The 24,210-nt window shown below is 44.4% G+C and overlaps 2 protein-coding genes across 3 annotated transcripts in view; both read left to right on the top strand.

The window, feature by feature from the left end:
- Positions 1 to 18,611, top strand: part of CABLES2 (Cdk5 and Abl enzyme substrate 2) — a 28,055-nt gene extending 9,444 nt beyond the window's left edge. Inside the window, exons 2-10 of one of the 2 annotated variants that reach the window (XM_064167589.1) lie at positions 7,705 to 7,776; positions 7,958 to 8,050; positions 9,395 to 9,472; positions 10,894 to 11,002; positions 11,609 to 11,774; positions 12,919 to 13,022; positions 13,305 to 13,411; positions 14,842 to 15,046; positions 15,498 to 18,611. In XM_064167589.1, coding sequence (XP_064023659.1) covers positions 7,705 to 7,776; positions 7,958 to 8,050; positions 9,395 to 9,472; positions 10,894 to 11,002; positions 11,609 to 11,774; positions 12,919 to 13,022; positions 13,305 to 13,411; positions 14,842 to 15,046; positions 15,498 to 15,638 — 1,075 coding nt within the window. In that variant the 3' untranslated portion in view covers positions 15,639 to 18,611. The remainder of the gene's footprint in view (positions 1 to 7,704; positions 7,777 to 7,957; positions 8,051 to 9,394; positions 9,473 to 10,893; positions 11,003 to 11,608; positions 11,775 to 12,918; positions 13,023 to 13,304; positions 13,412 to 14,841; positions 15,047 to 15,497) is intronic. The other variant, XM_064167590.1, reaches the window with a different exon arrangement.
- A 972-nt stretch (positions 18,612 to 19,583) lies between these two features.
- RPS21 (ribosomal protein S21) lies at positions 19,584 to 23,920 on the top strand. The gene is made up of 6 exons (XM_064167767.1): positions 19,584 to 19,677; positions 19,897 to 19,990; positions 20,762 to 20,825; positions 22,410 to 22,481; positions 23,619 to 23,674; positions 23,858 to 23,920. Exons 2-6 carry the CDS (start codon positions 19,941 to 19,943, stop codon positions 23,865 to 23,867), a joined length of 252 nt encoding a protein of 83 aa, XP_064023837.1. The 5' UTR covers positions 19,584 to 19,677; positions 19,897 to 19,940; the 3' UTR covers positions 23,868 to 23,920.
- Positions 23,921 to 24,210: the final 290 nt, after the last annotated feature.

Raw genomic sequence — 24,210 nt, 5'->3', positions numbered from 1 at the left:
TCTAAGCTAGTGCTTCCAAAAACCAATAAATGATTTTTGTCCTTGTTATATTAACAACTCAGTCCCTTGACAGCTGTGATCATACCAAGGCTTGTAAAGGACCTTACAAAGGGACAACCCTATTAAAATAAAACTCTTTCAAGTGAGAAATAGGAAACCAAATTCTATTAGCTCCAAATTTTACACAGTAATTAAAAATCCTTGACCTCCCCCTTTCCATTCCTCCAACAGAAGTACATGTGGCTGCAGAACAGCAGATAACGAGGCTTGATGCTAATTTTAGCCCATTGCCTGGGGAGTGTGTGCCCACATGGCATCATGCAGCATCACATCCCTTTCCAGCACTGGGGCAAGGGATGTGGCTCCATTTGAAACAGATCCACACTGCCAGTCCCTTAGGCTGGAGGAGGTCTCAAGTCATGTTAGTGCATGGCTTTTGCAACATCTTTGGAAGCTCATGCCACAGGGCTTGGTGATGCTAGAAGTGGTGAGGGTAGGAGGTCGCAACATAAGGTTGACTCTACGTGCTGAATGGGTAAAAACAGGAATGTAGATTGGTTTAGGTTGGAAGGGACTTTTAAAGGTCATCTAGCAAGGGACATCTTCAACTAGATCAGGTTGCCCACAGCCCTATCCAACCTGACCTGGAATGATTCCAGGGATGGGGCATCTGCCACCTCTCTGGGAAATGATTTTAAGCTGAGGGAGAGCAGGTTTAGACTGGATCTTAAGAAGAAGTTCTTCAGTACAAGTCTGGTGAGACTCTGAAATGGGTTGCTCTGTGGATGCTTCCTCTCTGGAGCTGTTTAAGGCCAGTTTGGATGAGCCCTTGTGCAGTCAAGTCTAGTTGAGAGATGTCCCTGCCCATGGCAGGGGAGGTTGGAGCAGATGATCTCTAAGGTCCCTTCCAACCTAAGCCATTCTGTGGTTTGTGAATAGCTAACCTGGGACAGTGTCTTGCCAGCCTCAGAGTAAAACATTTCTTCCTTCTCTCTAGTCTGAATCTCCCTTTTTAACCTTAAATCCATTAGCCCTTGTCCTGTCTCAATAAGTCCTGCTAAAATGAACCCTGTCTTTATTTTAAGCCCCATAAAATAGCTGCATGGTGGTTGAACTCTGGCTGTGTAGTTGCCTGAGTGCAGAGCTGCCCATGTGAAACATGGGAGTCAGCTGGGATGGGAGAATCCCAGGAACTTCTGATTTAGCCTTCAGGAAAGAGGAGACTGGCTGGACTGTTCACCTGCTGTGAAGAGATGTAGGAACCAAAGGGGCAGAACAGAGAAGCTTCAAAATGGCCAAAGAGCAGCTGCGTGCAGGGGATGGGGTAAGATCACTGGCTGCTGTAAAAGCCCAATATTGGGGGTTAAAATGAGATACATGAGTGCTATGTTGTGGTTTTTTCCCAAGCCTGGAAGCAGAGCCTAGGAGTGCTGAACTTGTGCATGGATGCCCTAAGGGCTGCTATAATGTCCCTCAGAGGACACAGTGGCCCAGCAGGCGGTGTGGAGGAGATTTGCCTGTGCCTGAAGCCATGGCTTAGAGCACAGGGTTGGTGTATCTTTTGCATTCAACTAGAGTTAATCTGCTGAAGCATGGTCAGTTTGGACACTTTCAATGAAGGCAGCATCCTGAAACTTTGCCCTTGTCCTCTTGGGTGTTTGCAGGTAGCCCAGCTCGTGGGTGGAAAGGGTGAAAATACCCTTGGAAAGCTATGGCAAAGGTCACTCTTCTTTAATCTGGAGCTGTGACTTAACCAGCTTTTTGCTTTCACTGGGTAAGACAGGCCCTGTGGGGATTACCAGTGCTATACATAGATTGTTCTTGGCCATGTCCTATTCTGCTGGGAGCACTTAAGAGCTGTGTCAACCTCTGAGCTGGGGACCCTGCATGCTGCTTGTCCATTGTTGTTTGCCATCTGCACAGTGTTTCTCTGCCAGCACTTGGTGGGGCACTGGCAGGACTAGAAGAGCATAACAGTGAAGCTGGAAGCACTCAGAAGTTGGGTTTCCTCATTGGGAAATTGATCAGAAAGCATACATGTGTGAGCCAACTTCTGCTTCCCATGATGGCAGTCAAAATGCATTTCTGAAGTGAATGTGATGGGTTCTTATCTGAACATAAGGGGGTTTGTGTTTGGTTTTTATTTAAGTGCATGTTTAGCTCCTCAGGGACTGGCCAGCAGTGTTGGATTGTGTGTGCCCATGTGTGACATGGAGATAAGCAGAGGCATAATCCAGAATTCCTCTGCTTGATAGCTCCTTATCTCTGAACATGTGCTCTGTGTGTTTTCTCTCTTGGTGGGAGCTCTCAGGGGTGCTAGCTGGGTAAACAGATGCTGGATTTAATGTTGAGTTTCTGGGAGGGTCCTGCTTTACCTGAACTAGTAGTGGGGGAAGCACCTGAAAGTGAGCTCCTGGCCAAGGGCACAGAAGCAAGCAAAGCCTCTATAGCTTGTCAAGGAAATTGCTGGTATTGGCTAACAGGCATGGCTGGGCTTATTTAGGATCCTGTTCAAATTACCTCCTGCTCCTCAGGAATCATTAACACTTTAATATTGGCTGCCTGCATTTCTAATTGTCAAGTAGTGTGTCAGTGAGGGGGTCTGTGAGGCAACTTCCAGTGAGCACTGTGGGGTTTGGTATTCTGTTTTAACTGCATCTGGCAACAAATATTCTGTATCAACTACTTAAAATCCTTTGAATTCCAGTTGATCAGAGCACAAGCAAGAAGTGTTATCCTAGGGGAAGCTGCTTAGAAGGGGATATGTGACTGGACATTCTTTCACTGAAGCTAGCAGCTGCCCAAGCAATCCTGTGGAGCCTGTTGTTGAGGTGTGGAATGGCTGCATGAGAAGGGCACTCAAACTAAAGCAAACATAGATGTGTTTGTGTAGATCTATAACGATTACATGCAGACTACTCAAAGTGTTAGAGTATGCAGCATCCTCCAAGTACTGCACTACCTAATAAAGAAGTTCTGTATGTCAGTGGTACTGAGAAATCTAGCAAGTGTCTGCTGGACTGCAGCTGTGTAGAACATTAGCATGAACACACTCAGACTGTTTTCAGTACTCTGGAGTAGTGAGACCTCTTTATGTCGACCTTGTTTTGAGAGTTGAGGGAGAATGTCTTGCTTAGCATCAGGGATTCCTCCAAAGAGACAGATTCGTTTAAGGACAGAAAATATTATGCACAGGCGTAGCTAAAAATGAAGCTTCCTGTTGGCAGAGTGGGGATGAGTCATTGTGGTTTGGAGTCAAGGGGCAGGACCTTTCCTTCACTGAAGGTTTTTGCTTCCAGATACTGTCTTAGAGCAGCAAGTTCAGGTGCTTGCCACTCTTGTCCCTGTTACTGAGAAAACAAGGCGGTGTTCAGAAGGTAACATGATGGATAGGTCTCTGTGCTGTCAGCACAGCTTCACGGACTCAACAGGCACTGTGGAGTTACTAGTAACTAGTACTACTAGTTACACAGGTCTAGCTGTGGCTCTCCCAGTGTATCCAGTTGCTTAGCCCAGTGTTGTTCTGCAGAGCTGTGTGTGGTTTTTGTCCCAGTGCCTGTTGTCCTTGGCGTTAGCTGTGTTCCCCCTCAGTCACCACACAAGGTGTCTTTGTCTGCAGCCACAGAATCATGGAATGGTTTGGTTTGGAAGACACTTTTGAAGGACAGCTAGTCCAACTCCCCCTCTGCAGTTAGGGATATCTGCAACTAGAGCAGGTTGCTCAGAGCCCTGTCCAACCTGGCCTGGAATGTTTCCAGGGATGGGCATCTACCACCTCTCTGGGCAGCCTGGGCCAGTGTTTTGCCACCCTCAATTTAAAAACATTGTTCCTCCTCTCTAGTCGAAATCTCCTCCTTAGTTTGAACCCATTCCCCTTTGTCCTGTTGCAACAGGCCCTGCTAAAGCCAGATGTCCCTCAGGAAGTGAGGAAGACTGAGTGTTACCAGCTGCCTTCATGCCAGAAGGTTCGAGGCTGACCCCCATGGTTCATGGAGGGGATTTTATTGCAAGTCAGATGCCAGAGCAGACTGGAGAGCCACATGTATGCGAAATCATTAAAGCTCTGCAGGTCTCATTGAAAAGCACACAAAAAAAGAACAGTCACAACTGAAGTGCTGGTGAAAGACATTGAGCTGTGCCAGGAACACTCTTCAGCGACCCCCTCAATAGCTGCTGGTTTGTAGGAGGCAGTCTCCAGCAGTGCTGAAGGTGTTGAGCCTGTGGGAGGATTTACCTCTCCTGTGTTCACAGAGAGGGACAAGGAATTTTCATTCTTCTGCACACTTGAATTGTGGTCTCTTGTTCTTTTAAGAATGCCTGAAGAGGTTTGCTGAGGATCTGAGGACAGTTTCCTTCTAGGGGAAAACAATAAAGTTTTATCTGGGGTATAAATTGCTACAAGTTCACTCGGGAAGGGCCTTAATTATATTTCATTAAGGAAACTGTAAGCAGACTTTGATGCTCGTTCTCTTTTCTGTGCTTGAAGGCAAAGAGAAAATGGCAAATTGTTTCTCTTGAACTTGTGGTGAGGAAAGAGGAACTGTTCTGGTTTCAGGAATACTCAGATTGAAGTGATGTTAATGTCAGTGTAGAGGGAAGAGCACCAGAACACCATCTTCTCCAAGGGCTGGGTTTAGTGTTCCTGCTCTAGCTTGAAGCAAGAAGGGCAAATCCTGCTCTTGGTAATCATTTGTTTGTAATGGAAACTCGTAATTGCATAGCAAATCCTGTGCACCAGTGGAACTGCCTTTAACAGTGATGTGCCACATCTTGCTGGCACAGTTGTTGGCAGGCAGCTCTGGCACTGCTACTACTACTTAATCCAGGTAGCTCAGAGGAGAAGAAAACTTGCCAAAGGAGAAAAAAGAGGTAAAAGCACCTGTTTGTGACTCAGGCAACTTTTATTTCTAGACTCCATGCTTAAGATGTTCATGTCCAGAACTCTGGTGTATCTCTTCTGCAGCAGAAGTAAATAGTGTGATTTGGCTTCTTACTTAGCTCAGGCTAGAGAAGATAAAGCCAGTGGGACTGGCAGATTGTCCCTTCTTTCAAAGTCCTGAAGTACTGGGCTGCAAGACTAAAGTCCAGAAGGCTTTTCTTGAACCTTAGCTTGAATCAACTGAAGCTATGGTATAGGATGGGCAGTCCTGAGAAGAGGGACTTGGGGGTGCTGGTGGACAAGAAGCTCAACATGAGCTGTCTGTGTGCACTTGCAGCCCAGAGAGCAACCAGAGAAGTGTGGGCAGCAGGGCAAGGGAAGTGATCCTCTCCATCTACTCCGCACTGGTGAGACCCCACCTGGAGTACTGTGTCCTGTTCTGGAGCCCCTGTTACAAGAAGAGTATGGATGTGCTAGAAGGTGTCCAGAGAGGGACCACAAGGATAATCAGAAGGCTGGAGCTGCTCTGCTATGAGAGGACACTGCAGGAGTTGAGGCTGTTCAGTCTGGAGAGGAAAAGGCTCCTCAGGTGACCTTACTGTGACCTTTCAGTGTCTTAAGGGGGCCTACAAGAAAGCTGAGGAGAGACTTTTTAGGATGCCAGGGAGTGATAGGACTGGAATGGAGCAAAGCTGGAAATGGGGAGATTCAGACTGGATGTTAGGAGGAAGTTCTTCAGCATGAGAGTGGTGAGAGCCTGGAATGGGTTGCCCAGGGAGGTGGTGGAAGCCTCATCCCTGGAGGTGTTTAAGGCCAGGCTGGATGAGGCTCTGAACTGTCTGATCTAGTGTGAGGTGTCCCTGCCCATGGCAGGGGAGATGGAAATAGATGATACTTATGGTTCCTTCAACCCTGACTGAATCTGTGATTCTATAAATGGCTTTGCTGTGTATAAACTCTCCCATGGCTGTTAAGGCATTAACAAATGCTGCTTTTTTTTGACCTGTTGGTAGTTTGTGTGCTTCAGCCCAAAGTGCCATGCTTTTACTCTGGTGTTGGATGTTAGCTTCCAGGCATGAGACCTAGACAAGGTGTTCAAGAAAAGCCTGAGTGAGGCACTTAGTGCCATGGTCTAGTTGATTGCATAGGGCTGGGTGCTAGGTTGGACTGGATGAGCTTGGAGGTCTCTTCCAACCTGTCTGATTCTGTGATTCTACCTGAGCCGTTTGGCTGCTCATTGGTGTCAGAGTTCTCATACAGTTTAAGCTTTGATTTTTTGGTTTGGTTTTTCAAAAGACAGATTTTGTCAAGCCAGACTTCAGCAACGTTTTTCCTCATCTGCTGCTGCCACAGTGATTTCTGTGGTGCCATTGTCCTTTGGTTGAGTTACTGTGTTGTTTGGCAGGAAAACCTTGGACTTGAATGCAGGTGGCTTGCACTAAAAACGTTGCACAATATGGGCTTAAGCAAAAGCAGAAAGTATGGAATCTGGTAGCTGTAGCGTCAGCATTTTGCTGCTTGCAGTTGGATCCGAGTGCATTGTTCCTATGGAAATTGCCTTCAGAGTTTCACAATTGATTTGTAAATCTCTCCCAACAAAGGCTGACTTGACTTTGACAATAGCAATGTGTCTTACTTGGGCACAGTCTTTTTATTTTTTTAACTTAAATGTAATATCCTATTAATGTTAACACTAAATCACAGGATTTCTACTATTCTTCTCCTTGAATCTTCCATTCTGGGATTTCAGATGGGTACCAAATATTCATTGCTTCCTCTAATAACCCTCTCTATTGTTTTCTGGAGAGATCTGTCAATTTTATTGAGCAGACTCTCAGTCTGCTGGCTCCAACTGTGCTCTGAATGGAGGACACACACAGATACTTCACACAGGTACACCTGTATCTGACCATAGGTTGACATAAAATGACTTCATTCCTGTGCCTCAATGGGAAGGGGATTCTCCTAGTGATTTTTAAATGGTTATCTGGAACTTTTTTAGGTGTTTAACCTCTAGGCAGATGTTTTTCTGTTGAAAACATTGACTAATCTTCTTAATGAAGTCCATATAAATTCCTGTTTCAAAGGTCCTAGATGTGATGGTTTGGGTGTTACCTTCCCCCCCACACTTATGAAAATCATCCAGACTAGACTCAGCTGCTCTAGAGAATTGAATGAATGAAGCTATATTTACAGCTTAGCACAATACATAAGTGGATATTTAGCATCTATACAGCTATAGACAGAAATACACAAGTTAAAAAGTAATGCAGAAACACAGCAGCCCTCCCAGAAACCAGAGTCCCCAGGAGGGGCTCCCAACCACCCTTCCACCTTCTTCTCACCCCTTTACCTTACCCCAGACTTTGCCTTATGTTCAAGGTGAATGTGGAAGGTCTGACGGGGGGGGGGGGTTAGGGAGCAGACAGATTAGTCAGGCAGCAAGTTAGGCTAGAGAGAGAAGTTCATGCAGCCCCAGAGAGCAACTCTGATGTCTGTGTTTGTGTTCTTGTTCTTATCCATCTCAGCAAGCCTATGAGTGCAGTAGCCATCACCATTGTTTCCTTTTCACAGCCTATAATCTAATCCTTTTCACCAGAACATTCCAGCTAGGCTTAAACTAGCACACTAGAGGAGGAGATGAGTTCTTGGCCTTTTTAGGTACTTCAGACTCTGTTAAGCACTCTTTCATTTAACAAAATCCCAAATACCAAACCCCATACCAGCCATTTGTCCTAAGAGCTCTCATAGATCTGTTGCAGTTCATAAACTCAGAGGCCACGAACTAATACTGTTCACTCTTCATGGTGTTGTGCATTTTGCAGAAGGCGTTTTATCTCCCAGCGCTGCTCTCTAGACTTTTTAGAAGACATAGTGGAATATGCCAGTGTACAAAGGTACTTCTTTTCAAAAGCAGCATTAATCTCAGCTCGTTGCATGCTCTCCTCCCTCCACCCTGTTCCACGCCAATATCTGAGGTCCTGCATGCTAGTGCTGCCATCTGATCATGCAACTGGCACAGCTTGTTTTTCAGAGCACTTAACAAGTGGTGGTCTCTCTTTTCTTGTGTAATTGCAGAACCAAGCATATATCTGGGTCTCCAAGACACAAAAGTCTGAAGAAGATGCACTTCATCAAGAACATGAGGCAGTATGACACTAAGAACAGCAGGTAACCTATGGAGGTCAAGTTGTCTCTTGTATGCTTGAGTGAAGTAGGCTGTGCTCAGTTGCAGGTTCTAGTTCAATACACTTAGCTATGTAAGGTTAATGGGATTAAAATCATGAAATAATGTAGGTTGGAAAGGACCCTTTGAGGTCATGGAGTCTAATCATTAACCCAGCACAGCTGAGTCCATAGGGTGATATCCTTGGGGTCTTGTTAGTGGTATACAGCTCTGGAAGGCAGAAGGTGCTTACATCTGCAGCAAGGTTCCGATGGCTCTGCTGTCCTGCTCTGAGTAGGTTAAATCATTCTCTTCTAACACCTCCCTTAACTAGCACACCAAGGCCAGAGATGAGCCTCCCTCAGGATGTGGACATGCTGGAGTGTGTCCAGAGAAAGGCCACAAGGATCCTCAGAGGGCTGCAGCACCTCTCCTATGAAGGGGGCCTACAAAAAAAAGCTGGGGAGGGACTTTTTAAGCTATCAAGAAGTGACAGGACTAGGGGTAATGGAGCAAAACTAGAGGTGGAGAGATTCAGACTGGACATGAGGAGGAAGTTCTTCACCATGAGAGTGATGAGAGCCTGGAATGGGTTGCCCAGGGAGGTGGTTGAGGTCCCATCTCTGGTCCCAACACCTTGAGGTGTTTAAGGCCAGTCTGGATGAGGCTCTGGCCAGCCTGATCTAGGGTAGGGTGTCCCTGCCCATAGCAGGGGGGTTGGAACTCGATGATCCTTGTGGTCTCTTCCAGCCCTGACTGATTGTATGAGGAGGATTTAAAGAAAATGGTTTGGTTAAGCCAAATTCTTGGCTCATAGTTGCTGGGTAGAAGAGAAAGGGGAGGTGGCATTCATATTTATTATTAATAGAGGTGTAAGGCTTCACCTTCATAATTGCTGGGTAGAAGAGAAGGGGGAGGTTGCATTAATATTTATTATTACTAGAGGTGTAAGGCTTCACCTTCATAGTTGCTGGGTTGAAGAGAAAAGGGTTCATATTTACTAATAGATTTGTGAGGCTTCACCTAAATGTAAATTATCATCTGCATCTTTTCACAAGGTTTATGTAAAAATTACATAAAGATAGATGTGTATTTAATGACTGAGATCTCCTTGAAGAGCTCCCAAGGTGATGGCAGTTACTGAACATTGGGTTTTGGCTCTAAGGACCTAGAGCGTCAGACTGAAACACCTGCTTTTGTGCTGCTGTCAGAAAACAGACAATCCAAAGCAGTGTCTTTGTGACTTACAGAGCAATTTAAAAGGAGTTCTGTGTCCATGTTGTGTAATAAGCTGGCTTGTAACTTCAGAATCTCACTTCTTATTCTGATCTTTTCCTATCTGCTTACAGGATAGTGTTAATCTGTGCTAAAAGAACACTGTGTGTGGCTTTTTCTATCCTACCTTACGGGGAGAGTTTACGTATCAGGTGAGTCACCTTCACCTGCTTTGAAATGTTTGATCTATTGCTTGCAAAAGATCTTTTTAAGTGAGTATGGTTGATGTAGTTGCTCTTTGGAAGGACAAAAGCTTGCCATCACAGCAATAAGATGAGATACTGCCACAGCATCCAAGTGTTCATTCAAATTCCAGGAGAAAAAAAAAGTGGAAAAGAGACTTTTCAGATGTTTGTTCCCATTTTCAAGCACAGCAGTCCTGTGAAATCCTTGAAACCAACTTTTGAACAAAGATGTGCTTTGTTGTAGGAGATTTCCTCTACTCTGTTCTGACAAAAGCAAATATCCTTAGTGCAACAATGATGTCAGCAAAATTGGAGCATCAGGGAAGGGTGCTGCTGCCTTTACAAAGCAAACTTTCAAGGTTCTCTAGTGAAGTTGCACTTAAGTTTAAGATGTTCTTCTGTTTTTCAGCTTTGAGATGTGGATGTGACTATTTGCAGTCTTAAGAAAAGCAGAAACAATTTAGACTGACTGAAAGTGCTTTTAGTGTTTCCATTCCTTTTTTCTTATGGATAGAACTGTCAGATCGTTTGAGAAACAAAACCTGCTCCCCACAGCTTTGCTCAGTCCCATGTGAAGTTCAAGTTGATTCTGTGAAGGTTTGTGATCTACAAATACACCATAGGAAATAGTAGTTCTATTCTAATCCACTCGTGGCAAAACAATGGTGGTGTCACTTCTGGCCTGTACTTAACTTACGGACAAAGGAAACGGATGTTTAGTGCTGGGAGGTGTATTGTATGCAAAGACACTTGCCATAAAAAGAGTCCATGGGAAAATATTCTCTCACTCCATAGAAAAGCAGCAAGGTCACTGGAGCTATTTTAGAGCAGTTCTGAGCATTGTGTGGTTCTGTAAGCTAGCAGGGCAGGTCTCCAAAGGGAAGCTACTTTTTGACGTCTGGATATAGGTGACAAAAGCTGTGTGCTGCCATTGCTGATGCAGAGTTCTGCTGGCAGCCTTCATTCCTGATTTGAGCTGCTGTGCACAGTGGTTGGAAAAATTGCAACTGAAAGGCAAGTTTCTAATCCTGTAAGGCTAGCAATATAAATTTTGTTTGCTGTTAAGTGTTTGGGCATTGGTCCTAACATGGAGTGGTCTTAGCAGAAAGACCCTTTCAGAAACCCCACATTTAATTTTGGTACGTATGTTGGTAGAGATTTAAGTTAAAAGGAGATGAAATCTGGCTCTTCAGTTGCTGAACATCTCCATGTTTTGAAAAGAGCAGTTATAAATTAATGCTTTCTTGGAGGTGGGATTGAGGCATTGCCCTGTTATCACATATGGGACCTCTGATTGGTGGTGCTGCTGGATGGATCTGCTCTATACCATAGAGGAAGCTGGGCTTGGGCAGCACTTTTTAATACCCTGCTTTTTTCTCTGCATTTAGTGATCTAAAAATGGAAGGACAGAAGCAGCGACATCCTTCTGGGGGAGTTTCAGTCTCCACTGAGATGGTGCTTGGACTGGAAGGGGTAGAGCTAGGTGCTGATGGCAAGGTAAGGAAGTATTTTATTTGGGTGGGGAGGGGTTGTCTCTAGTAATACCAGTGACCAAACCACTGAATGGTGCAGAGGCCAGTAGTTGGGTAAGATGACGCTTTCACTCCAGGACTTATTCATGCTGGGGCAAATCACTTGATTTATACAGTGATTTTTCCATTCATAAAGTGAAAGCTGTGACTTTTCAAAGCAATGGGATCTGGTTTAGGTCTTTAATTTGAAATGTCTGACTTGTGATAAAGCTTCTGAGGCAGCTGTTGAAGCCTGTAACCACTTCTGCCTCTGTTTCTGAAGAACTGATTTGACTCTGGTGCCTCTGGCAACAGGAGTGATGTTTTGATAGAAGTATGGGTGAGATTTATAGCTCAGATTTATAGATTATATAGTGCCAGAGTTTCAACTGATGTGATGTTCTTTTCCCCTTTATTTGCCACCCCGTCAAATTTTCCACAACCCTCCCATACTGAAGTTGTGGAAGCAAAAGGTATTCCTCATTTAATTTTCAAGATCCCTACTCTCAAAAACACTGGGAAAATCCTTGGTGTCTGTAAATGAGCTTTTCAGTAAATGTTCTCTGTAGCTACTACAACTTTTCTCTTCCAGGTTGTGTCCTATGCAAAATTCTTGTATCCCACCAATGCCCTGGTTGTGCGCAAGCCTGACAGCCACAGTGCTGTGCCCTTGTGTCGAGCCAGTGCTCCACGGAGTATTCCTGCATCAAGATACAAAGCTGTGGCAGCAAAATCCTTACCAGCAGGAACAGACCTTGGTAAGGACAGCTACCAACTTTTGTCATTACTTCTGTGCACAGCAGAAAAGCATGGAAGGAATATATTGTCTGAAACTATTGCAAAGTGTAAGATGCATTATTGGGAAGGATGTGCTGCAGTGGCAGGAGGTTGGGTTTAGCACAGCCTAGTAGAGAAGGCTCATTAATGAAGTCTAAGTGAGCAGCCTTAGGACTGACACTTGCAGATGTTCCTTACATCCTCTGTGTAGCTGAGCTAGTTCTGTTTATGCAACTCAAGAAGCACAAAGCATTGAATCGTTAAAGTTGGAAAAGACCTTCAAGATCATTGAGTCCAACTTTCAACCCTACTCTACCAAGCCATATCCTAAGTCACCACATCTACTTGGCTTGTAAACACAGAATCATAGGATTGGTTTAGTTGAAAAAGATCTCCAAGGTTGAGTCCCAGCATCAACCTAACATCACCATAACTATTAAACCATGTCCCAAAGTGCCATGTCCACACATTTCTTGAACACCTCCAGGGAAGGTGACTCCACCTCCTTGGGCAGCCTGTTCCGTTGCCTGACCACTCTTGCAGTAAAGAATTTTTTTCCTAATATCCAATTTAAACCTTCCCTGGCACAATTTTAGTCCATTTCCTCCCATTCTATCACCTGATACTAGAGAGAAGAGACCAACCCCCACCTTACTAGACCCTCATTTCAGGGAATTGTAGAGAGCAATGAGGTCTCCACAAGAAATATCTGATGTACATAGACAGAGGAGGTCTTCCTCACCTTCTAGCACAGGAGCAATGTTTGTGACCACAGTTACTTTTCTTCTGTGAAAGAGCAAACCTGGCAGCTGCTGCCTCTTAGTGTATAAAGTCTTGTGCAGTTGTTTTCTGTGCATATTTGTAGATGACAAACTTAGTTTGAACTCGGTTTAGTCTAAAATGGTGCATCAGGAACATGCTGGAGGAAAAGGTTTTGTGGTTTTTCAGTAATTCTGATACCTGATCAGTACACTCTGAAGTGTCAGCAGGTGACTGGAGCTGCAGTTCACCTGTGCTGTGGGATCAGCCAACAGGTTTTAAGTTTGCTGTTTGAATACTTTAGACAAAACAGAATATCTAAAGCTCTGCATTTTGTGACCCAATGTGCTTTCCTCATTCCATTAGGAAGTGAAGTTGGGGAAGCTGCAGAGTATGATCCAGATCTCCTGGATGATCCTCAATGGCCCTGTGGAAAACATAAACGTGTTCTCATCTTTGCTTCTTACATGGTGAGTGTTCTGCCAGCCTCATGGCTAAGGATTCAGCAGGGTTTTCACACTCAGCTGATTGAGGAGCAACCTGCCATGTATCTCTGTGTTGTCATTTGATTCTTGTAAGCAAAAAGTTATTATTTTAAGACTTTTAGTTAAGATTTAGCATAGGCCGTTAGACAGCTATTAAATTATGAATAATAACACTCTGGTTTGTCTTTGCATTATTGTCTGTGACAGACTTGTTTCTCTCACTACTGTTCACAAAAGAAATGATAAACTTTGCCTCTTGTGTTTCAGACTACAGTTATAGAATATGTGAAGCCCTCAGACCTTAAAAAGGATATGAACGAAACCTTTAGAGAGAAGTTTCCTCATATCAAGTTGACACTGAGTAAAATTAGGAGGTAAGAAACAAGCACTGAATAATCACAACATCTACACTGTAAAAGTCTGCTTTCATCTTCCACTTGTATGGAGCAAATACTAGATCTATTAATAGTATAAATGATTAAACACTAATCTTTTGCTGTCACTTGAGCTGGCTGTAGGATGACAGCCCTGTATGGGAATGTTTAGGGTGCTAAGAAAGGGCAACAGTTGGTTTTCATAATTCCACCTAAAAGGGTTTTGTTCCACCAACTGTGGAGTTCTGACACTGGTAGGCAATTAACAGTGATGCAGCATTAGCTTTGAAACAGATACTTGTAACCCGATTGTGGGGCTGCAGTGCAGTCCTACTCTGCCTGGACCGTCTTTCTAGACCCTCTGGCTATTTTTGCCTTTCAATTACCAGACTCACTGATCACCATAGACTCTAACAAGATTCTAGGATAAAGAAGAGTGTTAGGTCTGGAGAGTCTTGGTAAAGGGAAGCATTTTATAAAAGCAGGACTGTGTCACACAGATTTCCTCATCCTCCATGAAGTGAATGTGGCCGCTCATCAGCGAGACGTGCTGTTGTGCCTTCAGAGAGCTGTAATCCTGCTGGTATTACCCAGTGATTAATGCAGTCAGGGCCTTCTGAAGTAGCTGGCTTAAACACGATTCTGCTGAGTCACCAGGGCTCTGGAACTCAGCTCCAAGTGGAAGGCTTGCACAGGCTGTGTTCTGCCACTGTCTCCACACTGCTCTTTGCTGCTGTTTTTGAGTAGCGTGTTCACACAAAGATGCTTTTACAGGATGGATGGCAGCCACAAGAGGTAGCATCTCATCGTGAGTCTCCTTCTCTGGAGACTTTCAGGGCCCATCTGAATGTGTTCCTCTGTGATCTGAGAGAGACAGTATGGTCCTGCTCTGGCAGTGGAGTTGGACTCGATCTCTGGGTACCTTCCAATCCCTAACATGCTGTGATCCTGTGGAGGGCTAGCTGTTGTAAAGGCAGGTGTGTAAGCCAGTCTGCCTTCCTCCTCAGACCTGATTCTTCCATGAGGTGTGTCACAGACAGGTCTCTGCACAGCAGCTGCTGTTGTCTGCATGGCTTTGATGTGGTGTTGTGTAGGTCAGAAAGGTTCAGTATAATGTGAGTCACGAACCAGTTTGGGGGCCCACAGGGAATCGTACAGCAGTAGCCTGTTTGTGAGGTGGCAAAGCCTTTGACAGATTAGGAGCAGACAAGGAACTGTTCTTCCACAGTAGATGTTGTCAGCCAGGTTAAATCAGTTTGTGCATCAGCTCCAGCTTGCCAGCTGGACTCCTCCAGTCTAGGATAATACTTGTCATGGTTTTCCAAACAGGAGTCTTGCCCATACGCTCTTGTGAGTTCCCAGGCTGCAGTGTTTCTAGAGCGTGTCCCATGCTGTCATGTTTGAGAGGGTGTCCTTTTTCCTGTTCCTAGTTTGAAGAGAGAGATGCGGAACTTGAGTGAAGAGTGCAATCTGGAGCCCGTTACTGTCTCCATGGCTTACGTTTACTTCGAGAAGCTCGTCCTCCAAGGCAAACTCAACAAACAGAACCGCAAACTGTGTGCTGGTGCTTGCGTTCTGCTTGCAGCCAAGATCAGCAGTGATCTCAGGAAACATGAAGTTAAACATCTGATTGATGTAAGTACTCAGGTGTTGTCAAAACCTCCTTTCTGGCTCACAGAATGAGATAAAGATTAAAGCCAAGATTTGCAGTGGTGCACGCTTGCATTTCAGTCTGTTTTATGTCTCATTAGGGCTTTTCCTTGGTTATTTAATTTTTTATTTTTAGTTATAATTAATTAAAACCACTTGACTGGTGCAGTCTAATGTCCTACTGATCCTACAGTGGGGTTATTTTTGCACGTAGTTGCTCAGGCAGGCAAATGGAACTCTGGTGTGGGTGTCCCAGCTGAACTGATAAGCTGGTTTTGGTTTACTTGTCTGATCCCGGCAACGGTTTTGATTCTGTTTAGGTGCAGCTCTGGCCAGGCATTGCTGACTCCTGTTCTATGCTGACTTTAACTCACAGAGTGTTATCTTGTGGATTAACTGATTCTTTCTCCCTTCTTTTTTTTAATCTTTATAATAGAAACTAGAAGAGAGATTCAGATTCAACAGAAGAGATCTCATTGGTTTTGAATTCACCGTCCTTGTAGCTTTGGAACTGGCTCTTTATCTTCCTGAAAACCAAGTTTTACCTCATTACAGACGACTCACACAACAGTCTTAACCAAAGCTGTGCTCCAGCTGACAGCCAGTGGTGCTGGGAATCGCATCGCCGAAGGCTGCTGGTGAAGTTGCCACTGGCCTCTCCATGCTGCTGCGTGCCCTGCCGTGGCTACAGGAGGTTTTGAAGTCGTTGGTGTGGTGTTAAACTGTTGAGGTGTGTTGTGGACACGAGTGCCAAGTCTGAGGGATGACACAAGAAGAGTTGTTAAACTTTATTTTCTTTTGGATGTGTAAAGCACAAATGTTCCCCAGTCAGCTGTTGTGGCTGCTTACTATTCCTTATTTATCTTTTTGGTTTTCCTAAAACTGCTCTTCCCTATGACAAATACTATGGTATTGTTTCTTTCGTTTTAAAGCCTTTGTTGTATTCCTTGAGACTAAAGGAAGCATCACTTCCATTCCAGTGCACCATAAAGTTCAGATGTCTCTGAGAATCTTCTCACATTTTTACATTACTGAAATGCATACTTTATTTTTTTAAAGATGTGCCTAGAACTGGCTGGTCTGGTACCAGTGCTTTTTAAGTTAGTTCTGTTGTTTAGTGGGGAATCCTGTATTTGTATAGCCATTTATTCTTTACCTGCATTGGCCTTGCATAAAAGGGAAAACAATTCCAGTATATCTGCACTAATGATACACAGGGCATCTATTCTCTCCTATACTCTAGATCTGTGAGTAGCAAGTTTGAAAGGACTCTGTTCCAGTTCAGTTAACTATTAATACCTTTAAAAGAGACATTTTATTATTTAAAGAGTGTTTGAAAATCTGTCATGAAGTACCAAGTGTTGAACAAGGTAGCTGCAGCAAAGGGACTGCTGTCCTCATTCACACTTCAGTGGAAGATGAGCATATGACTACAAGCAATTTTCTGTCAAATGTATCACTAATGACTTCATTTTGTTCCAGTGTTCTGTAGTCTGAAATAAGCACCTTTAGTATGACTGTATTATATATGGTCTTACGTGCTCTGAGCAAATACTTCAGTCAGTAGAGCTCCTGCTGCCAAACTAAGCCAATGAAAGCATGACCTGTATGTAAAATGCTACCTTTTTACTCTGTTCTTCCAAGCATTGCATCACTGTGATGGTCTTCATGCAACTGGCATTGCACATCTGAACAGCCACTGAAGGGCTGGTGCCCAGCAGTGCTCTGATGCTTGCTCAGAGGTTAAATAACTTCTCTGACCATTGGCTATTCTTTCTTTCTTTTTAATATCCAAGTTGGGAATGAAGTCTCGCTTATATGTGGAACCTTTTGTGGTACTGGCTCTTGAGTTTGTTTTCTGAAGCAATATTATGATGCGAGTAACTGTGTCCATTTGCAAGGAACAGTACTTGATGCTTGGCTAGTAGGACTCAGACATTTCTCATTTAAGTTTGACTCCTGAGTGAAATGCTAGACCTTGTACTGAGGTAAGGGACCTGCTCTCTCATGTAAAGTAATGTAAATTCCTGTTCCTTGTATTAAATGTTGGTTGTAGCCAAAACCAAAGCTGAATCTTTTGCTTTTCAGCTGTGTTTTGTCTGAAGCAGATTGGCTTCATTAGAATTGCAGCAAACTTTACTACAGCCTCTCCAAGTGGGGCTCAAAGTGTGGTTTTTTTCATAGCTAATAATTACAATGACTATCAGATCTTTTGTAACTGTGTTCAGCTGTATGTAGCTTCAAGTTATTTGTGTAAAATTTTAATATGCCTGTGATTTCTCTCTAACACAGAAGGATTTTCCACTCTCCTTAAGTGAGGTGGTAGCTCCTAAGTTAGACAATAAGCTTGCCAGTTATCTTCCAAAAGGTCTTTTAAAAATTGCCTACTAGTTCAACATTCTACTGAATATAACTGTCCTTGCATGCAAGAAATAGTGATGTACTCGACATCTAGTGTGTAATGAGCCTTCAAATTAGCACACAGTGGTGAAGGCTTCTGAAGTAGCCCACCACTGCCTAAAGTCTTTAGGGGAGAGGACAGAAGTAGAACTGAGCAAAGCAAATTTCTCATGCAGTATCTCTCAGAACCAATAAAAAACGTTGGTTAGTTTGAATGCAATCAGAAAATGTCTTTCTCTGAAGCTTCTCTGTTTAGTGTATAAAGAGCTTTCTGTAACAAAGTTTAGCTTTCCTTTATCACCATGTATGAAAACAATGCACTTTGGTTTGCAGCACTTTGCAGTCTCTATTCAGTGGAAGTTTGTCTAGTCGCAGTGAGCATTTGGGCTCTAGTTTCACTCCTGGAACCTACAGTTTGATGTCATAAACCGGCAAGCTTTTGTTTTCTTTCAGAAGGACAAACCAGGATAAGGAGAATTAAATTACAGAATGCTGAATGTTGTCTAAAGGCTACTGTGTTCCAGTATTCTTCAGCTCAAAAGCTGGTTAGAGCACAGGCCAAAAAAGAGAGAGTGAAGCCAGCATTGTGCTTATGTCTCTGGTAGAGCATGGGTTTGGGGCTGATGCTGCCCAGAGGCTTGCACATCGGTACTTTGTGCACGCACAGCCCTTCTGAAGAGATGCAGTCACTTGTGTATGCATGTTGATTTCTTTTCTGTTTCTGGACTGTAGCTTGCAGTCCTGCCTGGGAATATTCATCTTCTCACCTAAAAGCTGCCACCATGTGGCAAAGGACGATTACTGCGTAGTCCGTTAATAAAACTAAAGAGGACCCAAGAGAATCCAGGGATCTGCCGGCTTTACATCCTCACAGCCCAACTCCTCTTGCTTTGGAGAGAAACGCCGGTTTACACCGAGGGGTCTAGCGCTGTGTCGGTGTGAAGATGCTGCTGGGCTGTCTCAGCAGGGAGAACTCTCTTGATAAGAGGCTGTACGTTTTTATGTAAACAATACTGTTACAGTTTTGTCTTATCCATTATTTGAGTTGTAGCCTGTTCCTTTGTTATTATTTTTCTTTTCTCCCCCATGAACTTGTGGAATTAAGATGCTGTGAAATAAAAACATTTTTGTTACATGTTTTGTAACCAAATATCTTGTTTGGGCATGATGTTTTGCTTTCCCCTGAGGGTTGCTCCGGGGATTGGTTCCCCTGTACGTAGAAGGGGTAAGGCCACCCCTTGAATACTCTTTGGTTTGGGGGCACTCACAAAAAGAACGCTGAGCTGTTGAGGTATGTCCAGACAAGGGCAATGAAGCTGGTGAGGGGGCTGGAAAACAGCTGACGGACTTGGGGTTGTTCAGCCTGGGGAAAAAGAGGCTGGGGGGGGGACCTGGCTCGCTACACTGCAAGACTGGACCCAGTCTCTTCTGCCTAATAGAGTGATAAGAGAGGAAATGGCCTCATGTTGCACCAGAGATTTGGATTGGATATTAGCAGCAATTTCTTCACTTAAAAGGTTCTCAAACAATGGCCAAAGCTCCTACAGAGCTGGTTCAATCTTCGCCTCTGTAAGAGAGAGATGTGATAATGAGGGACAGACTTTAGCGCCAGACTGGCCAGCGCTAAGCAATGGTTGGACTTGATATTCTTAAAGCGCTTTTCCAACCGAAACGGTTCTTCCCTCAGGCTCATGGGGCTATCCCCTCCTTCAATAAGCAGCAGCCCTAGTTGGAGGTGATGGAACCCTCCTGCTGATGAGGAGCTCCCCCCCAGCCCAGCGCGGTACGCTGGAGCCGATGTCCCCGGCCCGGGGCCGCTCCAGCCGCTGGAGCCGACTCGCAGCCGCCGGCAGCGCTTAACGGGCGCCGAGCAGCCAGCCCCCGGCCCGGGGCCGCCCCAGCCGCCGGAGCCGACTCGCAGCCGCCAGCAGCGCTTAACGGGCGCCGAGCAGCCAGCCCCCGGCCCGGGGCCGCCCCAGCCGCCGGAGCCGACTCGCAGCCGCCAGCAGCGCTTAACGGGCGCCGAGCAGCCAGCCCCCGGCCCGGGGCCGCCCCAGCCGCCGGAGCCGACTCGCAGCCGCCAGCAGCGCTTAACGGGGGCCGAGCAGCCAGCCCGCGCTACGCACGTCACGCCGCACGCCGGAAGCTGCTCCGCGTCCTCTGACGTATTTCCGCTTCCGCCGCGCTCCCGTCCTTTCCGCCGCGGCGCACGCGAGGTAGGAGCGGTCTGGGCGCTGCTGTGAAGGCAGCGGCCCCGGGCGGGGTTCTGGGGGGGCTGGGGAAGCTCCTTCCACGATGCCTAGGCTGCCGTGAGGCTGGAGGAGGCAAGCGGCGTGCCCCAGACTCCCTGCTTGCCGGGAGGGTGGCGGTAGGGACGGTCTTCCTAGGCCGGGCCCGGTGGGGCTGGCCCGTTAAGTCTTGCTGTGTCCTTCTAGGTATCACCGCTCGGTGCTTGTGCTCTAGCGGCAAACCGAACGCGATGCAGAACGACGCTGGAGAGTTTGTGGACCTCTACGTCCCTCGGAAATGGTGAGCGGGTCCCTTGAGCGGCAGGGGGAGCCGGTGGGGATGGCGGGTCGGTAACGCGGGCGTTTGGCAGTGAACTGACCAGAGGCCATTCCGTTGGCAGGTTTTCGTTTGGGTTGGTTGGGTTTATTTTTTTTGGTAGCACTGAGTGTCTGGAGAAAATTATTAAACTGCTTTGCTACTGTTTCTGTGTTTTTAGGTGCTTCATGTAAAGCACATGTGAAGCAAAAATTAACGTTGATAAGAGTTCTCTGTGTCTCTTGTTGTACAGCTCTCATAGTGGCAGATCGTGGAGTTAGTTACTTAAATTGGGAGAGAACTTTAAAATCACTGAATCTGACCGTTAATCCTGCACTGCCAGGGCACCACTGAACTGTCGCTCAGTGCCACATCTGCATGGCTTTTCAGTCCCACCAGAGATGGGGACTTCACCACTGCTCTGGGCAACCTGTTTCAGGGTTGACAACTCTTTCAGGGAGGAAGCTTTTCCTCACGCCCAACCTAAACTTCACTTGAGGACATCTCTCTTGTCATATTAGTTGTTGCCTAGGAGAGACCAGTCCGCACCAGTCTCCAGCTTCCTTTAAGGGAGGTTTAGAGCAAGAAGCACTCCCTTCATCCTCCTTTTCTTTGGGCAGAGTCTCCTTTAAATGTGCTTGAAAGTGCATTTTAGTTTCCTGAGCACTGAAAACTTAAATTGTTATTGTTTTATGCACATAGATTTGTCTTGTCATTTCCTTTTGCTTCAGTGTATCTTGTTATTTTATTCCTTAGCTCTGCCAGCAACCGAATAATTGGTGCTAAGGATCATGCTTCAATTCAGATAAATATTTCTGAGGTAAGTTTTGTAACAGGTACAATAAAAGTTCTTCTGCCTTGTGGTGGAAGTTAAGAAGTCTAACTGCTTATGACATGTCCCCAGATAATTCACTAGAGGCCATAGAAGCTTAGAGCTTGAGAGCCTTCTAACACAGAAGTGTGTTGTGATCTTACCTCTGGTTATTTTTCAGCCCATGGAACTCATTAGACAGAACTTCATAAGGTTTTGTACAGTCTGTTCCATTTCTTAAGTGTTTCACTAAATACAACTTCCTAACTCCAAGATATTTAGAATTAGACATTAGAGAATTCCTTGTCCTGAAGAAAAGGAGGAGAAAGAAGTGCTTGATTCTAAGAGAGTCTAATCCCTTTTACCTCCACCTGTGTGTAAGAAAGCACAGTTCCTCATTCTCCTGAACCCTGAGTTTAAATTTTCTTGCTGATGTTCTCAGTGCTTGTTCTGATTTGTCCAAACTTCAAGTTAGATTCAGTTTCCAGAGCAGAACTCCGTTTCTGGTCTGCTTTGCTTAACTGAAATGTCATATACTGTATTTTGCTTGAGTTGTATCTGTTAACACATGACACTACTGCTTTTATGTCCTGTGAGCAGCTTTATCATTTTACTAACTCAGTGCTTGGGGTATTAGAAGCTTGGAGTTTTCCCCAAGGCATGCTGGTTGTACTGACCTGGTGGTGTACATTTAGCTTTATTTCTGTGCCATAGGGAATTCATTTTTGTTTCATTTTGTCTCCTTAAGACAGTGTTACTGTGAATCTCTCCAAGCTTAACATACATGCTGAGAACACCACAGCAGACCTTGACTCCTGCAGGATCCCAGTTAATCCAGTGGGCTCCAGTTAATTTAAACTCCTTTATTTAGCCTATGTGGCACACAATGTTCCTGCAGTTTATGAGTCATGTAGCTTGATTGATTTCTTTCTGAGTGGAAGACACAAGGCTAAATTCCAGTGTGTTTGTACAACTGAGCCTCTTGTGATATCTGCCCAAAGAAAGCATTTTTTAAATGCTGTTTTAAGATTTCCTCTAAATATTAAGGCAAATACTTTTCTTGTTTGCTGTGTTTAATTCATTCAGTGAACCTTGTAGCTTGTTTTCAAAAGATCAAAGACAAGTAGAACTCAAAAACTCGCAAAGTATTGCAGGGTTCACTACACTGTTTGGTTTCATTATTTCTGTTATATCACTTTTGATCTTTCTTTATGTGTGTCCCTCAGCTTGGGCATGTTTCTTCCTTTGTAACAGGAATTTTCACTTCAATTTTCCCCTAATACCTTAATGAAAAGAACCAAGAAAAAAATAACAAAGGCAGTAAAATCCACGTGGAAACTTTACATTGAACTTTACCATTTTTTCAGAACTCAAAATAGGTTCTTCTGGCTACCCTTTTGTGTGTGTTCTCATATTTTATGTGCTCTCCATTCAATTTTATAGCTGCACTATGTAACTAACTGTGTATGTGAAAAGATAATTGCTGTCTGCAGTATTTTGACAAATAATATTTACCCTTAGATGCTTGGCCAGCATGATAGGAGTCTGAAACTTTGTAAGAATCTCTATGGAGTAACTTGTTTGTAATTACAGGTTGACAAGGTAACAGGCAGAGTAAATGGCCAGTTCAAAACATATGCCATTTGTGGACCAATTCGTAGAATGGTAAGTAATTTCTTCACCTACAAAACAATTCTGCCTTTTTATATCAGTGAATCCATTTTCAGATTTTATATTTGCCCCTGAAAACACAATGAGCCTTCAGCCTGTTCTAGTGTAAGAGCTTTTGTGGAGCTCCTCCTCTGTTGAGTCCAGAAGAGGGCCACAAAGATAACTCAGAGGACTGGAGCACCTCTGCCATGAGGACAGGCTACAAGAGTTGGGGCTCTTCTCCTCAAAGCCTTCTCCAGGCTGACCTTTTAGTGGCCTTCCAGTATCTGAAGGGGGCCTACAGGAAGGGTGAGGAGGGACTGTTGACAAGGTCTTGTAATGACAGTACGAGAAGTAATGGGTTTAAACTGGAAGAGGGGAGATTCAATCTAGATGTTAGGAAAGGGTTCTTTACAGTGAGGGTGGTGAGACCCTGGAACAGGTTGCTTAGGGAGATTGTGGATGCTCCCTCCCCAGAGGTGTTCAGGGCCAGGTTGAATGAGGCCTTGAGTGACCTGTTCTAGAGGGAGGTGTCCCTGCCTATGGCAGGGGGTTGGAACTGGATGAGCTTTGACATCCCTTCCAACCTAAACCATTTTATGAGATAGTGAAGGCAGAACTGAAAGTGGAGCAGATTCACTTCCAGAAGCATAGAATTGCTTTGAGTTTGAAAAGTCCTTTCCTGGGTTTATCTTCAGTCCCTGGGCTTGTAGAATGATCTGTGTTTTGTTGGGTCTTTAAACACTGAAGGATGCAAGTGGGTTGGGTTTTTTTTAGGACTGTACAAGCTAATAATTTCTGCCTTTGTTGTTTATAATTATAAATAACCTGATAATAATAATTAAAGATACTGCTACCATGACTTCAATTTGTTACACATGATCTGACAGCTCCTAGAGTTCATCAGAAGTCTGCTCACCCAGAAACACGTCTTGTTAATTCAAATGTGCATTTCATCAGGTTCAAACTCTTTTTTTCATCCTTTAGGGCTAAGAAATCATTTTACAGTTTGTTTTGAAAACTCTAATCTTGACACAGAGATCTGTGTGAGATGTTGTGCATTTCACTATGAGCATTAAGTGCTGCAGCTGCCTCTTTCTGATGTCTCAGCAATTCCTTGGTCACTTCAGAATCCTATTTGGTTTTTTAAAGGGGGAATCGGATGACTCCATTCTGCGTCTGGCAAAAAATGATGGGATTGTTTCCAAGTATGTATGTTTATCTTATCTTCTAACTATCAAAGGGTTGACTTCCATTGCCAAATCCTGCTTTTTAGGATAAAAATGTACACCCTTTATTTATAGAATGCTTACACAATTGGTAACAATTGGTTAGAAATATTTAGTCGAACAAAACTAGCTTGTAACAATGTTTGTTTGATTTTCTTGCAGGAACTTCTAACTGAAGAAAGTGCTGTGTGAAACATCTGATGTAAAATAAACAGTTTGAACCTATGTTATGCTGTGTCTTTTGTTGAAGTGATAAACATCACTGGATTTATTACAGCTCATCTTAAAATACTTGGAAATGTGCGTCTTTAAAAATATACAGATTCTGATTATGAATTCTTAACAGAGCTGAACGTGAAGAATTTCCACTTCACTCTTTGGTTCACTGTCATTTTTCTTTTCCAGGTTTAATAAGTGTTGCAATTGTAGCCCAGCTCCTTTTCTTTGATCTGTAATGGAACATTTTCACACAATCACGGAATGGTAAGAATTGGAAGTGACCTTGAATGATCATC

Source organism: Pogoniulus pusillus, chromosome 29 (assembly GCF_015220805.1).
Source record: "Pogoniulus pusillus isolate bPogPus1 chromosome 29, bPogPus1.pri, whole genome shotgun sequence".
In the NCBI taxonomy this organism is placed as follows: Eukaryota; Metazoa; Chordata; class Aves; order Piciformes; family Lybiidae; genus Pogoniulus; species Pogoniulus pusillus.
This window is presented reverse-complemented; position numbering and strand designations above follow the sequence as displayed.